This window comes from Sinocyclocheilus rhinocerous, unplaced genomic scaffold (genome assembly GCF_001515625.1).
Source record: "Sinocyclocheilus rhinocerous isolate Xijiao unplaced genomic scaffold, SAMN03320098_v1.1 scaffold1499, whole genome shotgun sequence".
NCBI lineage: Eukaryota > Metazoa > Chordata > Actinopteri > Cypriniformes > Cyprinidae > Sinocyclocheilus > Sinocyclocheilus rhinocerous.
The window spans coordinates 109,589-114,454 of record NW_015650016.1 but is presented as its reverse complement, the minus strand read 5'-3'; the positions used below and the strand labels follow the sequence as shown (position 1 = coordinate 114,454).

The 4,866-nt window shown below is 37.0% G+C and overlaps 1 protein-coding gene across 1 annotated transcript in view; it reads left to right on the top strand.

Annotated features, from left to right (window-relative positions):
• Positions 1–4,612, top strand: part of LOC107711345 (SH2 domain-containing adapter protein F-like) — a 40,820-nt gene extending 36,208 nt beyond the window's left edge. The window contains exon 6 of the mRNA XM_016516330.1: positions 2,777–4,612. Coding sequence (XP_016371816.1) covers positions 2,777–2,963 — 187 coding nt within the window. The 3' untranslated portion in view covers positions 2,964–4,612. The remainder of the gene's footprint in view (positions 1–2,776) is intronic.
• Positions 4,613–4,866: the final 254 nt, after the last annotated feature.

Below are 4,866 nucleotides of genomic sequence, written 5' to 3'. Positions count from 1 at the left end.
GTGAGTGAGTGAGTGAGTGAGTGAGTGAGTGTGTGTGAGTGAGTGAGTGAGTGAGTGAGTGAGTGAGTGAGTGTGTGTGAGTGAGTGAGTGAGTGAGTGAGTGAGTGAGTGAGTGTGTGTGAGTGAGTGAGTGAGTGAGTGAGTGAGTGAGTGAGTGTGTGTGAGTGAGTGAGTGAGTGAGTGAGTGAGTGAGTGAGTGTGTGTGAGTGAGTGAGTGAGTGAGTGAGTGAGTGTGGGTGAGTGAGTGAGTGAGCGTGTGTGTGTGTGTGAGAGTGAGTGTGTGTTGGATGAGCGATTGATGACACACTCTTTGTCTGGGCTTTTAGCTGCGGTGTTTGTGTGTGTTGTGTGTGGTTTGTGTGTTTGTCAGTGTTTGTGTGTGTTTGTGTCGTGCTGAAGGCTCTCAGGGGTTCGTGCGGCTCCAGTGTTTTCTCATCTCTCTAATGATGATGAAGAGTCGTTAATGACAGGCAGCTAATCAGCCGGAGAGCAACGGGAGTCCTAAACCAAGATGGGTGGAAGAGATGGAGGAGTTGATTTATATTTAATGATAGCAAGGATAATTACTCTGATTGAAGGATGTTCTTACTAGAGACTAGTGGACTTTCATTTATATATATATATATATATAGAGAGAGAGAGAGAGATGCATAATTTGATGCTATATATATATATATATATATATACAAATCATTACAAATACGGTATAATGTGCTTACAAATGTTTTAAATGTTTGCTAATTAATTTTGTATTTATATTTTTATATAAAATACATGATCATATATGAATCAGAAGTTTAATATCATTTGCAAGAATTTTAATGTTCATTCCTGTTAATCATTATGTAATGTTCAATAAGTTCATTGGTAAGCATTTACGAGCACATTATCTCATATTTGTAGCTATGTGAGTATAAATTAACTAATGATCTGTTAAGCATTATATAATGCTTGTTAAAGATTTATTAATGAAAGTTATTATTAGGAGTCAACAGAGTTTTTAAATATATTATTTAATAGCATTTTTGGGAGCTGTTTAACATGTTTGTGAATATTTTTTATCAAAATCATTTCACAGTTTTCCATTAAACTCTCACAGAAACGCTTCACCACACAGCATTGGTTTCAATCCCACAATCCCTTGCATGAACCATAGAGAATGAGCTGAAAACGGCCCGTCTTACCGTATAAAACTCGCTCGTCTGCACTGTGCAGTAAATCATGTGGTGTGTTGGGCTAAATTTAAAATCACATTTAGTCATTTACCGTTCTCACCGTACGGTTCGTAGGCACATTATCTTTCATTTTTCATCACTAGTGAGATTGCAGCCTTTACTAATGTAATTAAGTGCTGTGTGAAGAGTGGACGAGTGTGTGTCTGGACTCTTTCTTTCTCTTAGTGTGAGAATAAGGCTGCAGAGACACAGGTTCAGCTTCAGGGTGATGCAGTTAATGTGATGTAAGCCTCATTAGGTGAAAAGCGTCTGCTAAATACCAAAGCAACTTCATTTAGTTTTCCATCCTTTTCTCTAAAGATAACCCAGTCATTAAACATTGCAGTTATGGACAATCTGCCTGCAGTTTATGGCCCAGTACATCCAAATGGTTTTATGAGACAATAATTTGGGACATTTATTATTATTATTATTATTATTATCATTATGATTATTATCATCATTATTATTTATTTATTTGTTTATTAATTAATTTTTTTATCATTTTATTTGAATTAAAAAAAAAATAATTGTTTTATCTATTTTATTAATTTTTTTTATTTTATTGCATTTTGTTCTTATATTATTTTTTATTTTATTTTATTTTACTTTACTTTTATATTTTATGTTACTCTTTATTTTTATTTTATATTATTTTTATATTATATATTATTTTGTTTTATTGAATTTTACAGCACTTTGGTGCAACATTTGTGGTTTTTAAATGTGCTTATAAATGTACGAACTTGAACTTGATTTTGCTTATTTTACTTTTTTAATTGTATTTTGTTTTTATTTTATCTATTATTTTATTATTTTATTTTACTTTTTACTTGTTTATTTTGCTTTTATTTATTTTCTATTTTATTTACATTTTATTTTTGCATTTTTTTATTTTATTTTACTCCGTTTTAGTTTTAGTTTTATTTATTTTTTTATTTTTTTTATTTTTTTTTTTACATGTTGTAGTTTTTGCATGCTGAATTGCTGGTGGTTGCCAGAGCGTTGCTGTGCGGTTGATAAGGTGATTTGGGGGTTTTCTAGTGTATTCTGGGCTGGTGTTAAGTGGTCACTTGATAGTCCAAATCAAAAGAGCCTCAAATCTCTATAATATTCGGTTCTAATAGTCTCTTGATATGACTCACTTTAGCACTTAGGATAAGGCCTTTGTTTAAAGCCTCAACCGTTAGTAAGAGTAATAATCAGCAGTACTAATAACAGCACACAGTCTTTACCACCAAAGCAACACCTCAAAACATCAGCCTGAGGTGTGTGGCTTCCCTCCGTCCTTGGCTTTTAATTTGCTTTGCATTCAGAGCCCCAGTGATAGCCGACAGCATTTAAAAGGCAGTACTGCTGCGCTCATTAAAGCTCGCCGGTCTCCAGCCCTACATTTCACTGCCACACGTGACGCGTTTGCCAATGAACTGCTGCTGTCTGACAACTAATCACAGGTTGTTTTCTTCCCATTAACCTCCCTCTCTCTGCTCCTCTACCTTTATTAAACGCTCCCTGCTCTCCATCTTAATCTACGTGTCCTCTTCTCTTCTCTCTCCCTCCAGGAGCAGTCAAGGCTTCATGCACATGAAGCTCTCCAGGACCAAAGACAACAAGTACGTACTGGGTCAGAACAGCTGCCTGTTCGACAGCGTTCCCGAGATCATCCACTTCTACTCCAGCCGCAAACTACCAATCAAAGGGGCCGAGCACATGTCCTTGCTGTACCCCGTGGCCATTCGGACACTATAGAGGCAGAAACGCTGCCGAACCAGGACATTTGTTCAGCGTTTACAAGACATCGACAAACTAAAGTGCTACTGAGATCCCGAAGGCAAAAAGGGAGACTCCTGGAAGCCTCATTCGTCTCGTCTCGAGGAACGCGGTTTCTCTGTCCTTCAAATGCCTTCTTCATGATTCCAAACCCGTTTTCTCCCTTTTTCTTCACATAAGTGGATCTTTAGTCTTAGACCTGCACCCACACTTTATCTCCGCTGTTACACACTGTACAGAAACACGAAATGTTGCTCGGACTTTACCTTTCGGATGTTTATAGTTACGATTTCTGGACATGTGAATCATTAGACATTCTTGAACATTAAAACGCCACAGTAAACGGAGAACAAAGACACTGAATCATACTGTAGCGAAACCTCATCGTCTGGACTTTCTGTGACGATATTGTCAATCAGTTGGGTTCGGTGAAATATTAGCTAATCATTAAACATGAACATTTTCAGATCATACAGAAAAATAAACCCCAGAAGACTGAAATCGAGCATTCAGCATTTTCCGGTTAGACCCACAGATGTGAAGAGTAATCGCTACGCAGACAGATCATTAAGTTCCTTAAAATAGCAGTAATAGCGCAGAGCGAGAGGAGAAGAGATGGATGGTGCCATTTAAGTGCACTTGGACATGCAGATCAGCGTGAAAAAGGACCTTTTAATTTAATGTTCAAAGAGAGTCACTTCATACACCAGAGTATAGGATGATCTTGAGCAAGGAGAATGAAATATTCCTGTATTGTCTACCTCAGAAAATCAATTTCGTTCGTCCATCCGCCGGTCGATAAGGTACAGTGACGTTGAAGATATCGATCGTCTCAAGTTCCCACCAAATTTTGCCTTTTGGTTTGAGAATAGCTTCTTCCTTGACCCTGATTTCTATGCTGTTGTGACTCTGTTTGGTTAATGCCTTATACTGTAAATGCATGGATTAAAAAAGAAAACAAATGGAGAACGCTGTCGTTCGATGAATGTTTAGTGGCTGTAATTTATTATGGAGAAAAAAATAATGCTATTGCTGATGTTTTAGTCCAGCTAAGACAATGTTCTTGGCCGGTGTGTGTGTGTGATATATCTGACCTTTATAAAGTGTGTCATATATCTGACGTGTCTTCGCGATTGTCCCCACCTGAATACTCTGATTGGATGCTGCTTGCCATGGAAACCATTTAGAGCAGTTCAGCCAATCAGAGCGCAGATTTGTCCTGACCCTTCCTCTGACCTCTGGTTTTCCTCATTTGCCATCGTCCGGTTTCTTTCGTGTCATTGTTTTTCTCTCTCTCACTCGGCGTGTTTGTTTAAAGCATGATGCCCGACACAGTTGTGTTACGGATATAAAGCCTGTGTGATTGGATTACTGTCAATCCTTGTGTTTCATTCTTGTTTTCAGTTTTCAGTTCATCGTTTCCCTCTCTGATACAATTTCTGTATTCCTTCAACCCTTAAAGGGACAGTTCCACCCAAAAAATGAAAATTGTCATCATTTACTGACCTTCATGTCATTATTTTGCTGAATGTCTGTCTTTGGCTGTTCTTCTCCATACAGTGAGAGTTAATTCAGAAGAGTTAATTCAACTTCAAAAATATCAAAAATCACCCAAAAGGTATCAAAAAGTATCATAATACTAATTTTGAATATGCAAGAAATACACAAAAAAATTGAGAAATATTATTACAATTTCAAACAGCTGTTTTCTATTGCGAATATCTGTTATAATGTAATTTATTTCTGTGATGCGCAGCTGTATTTTCAGCATCATTACTCCAGTCTTCAGTGTCACATGATCTTCAGAAATCATTCTAATATGCTGATTTGCTGCTCAACAAACATTTCTGATTATTATCAATGTTGGAAACAGTTGTGCTGC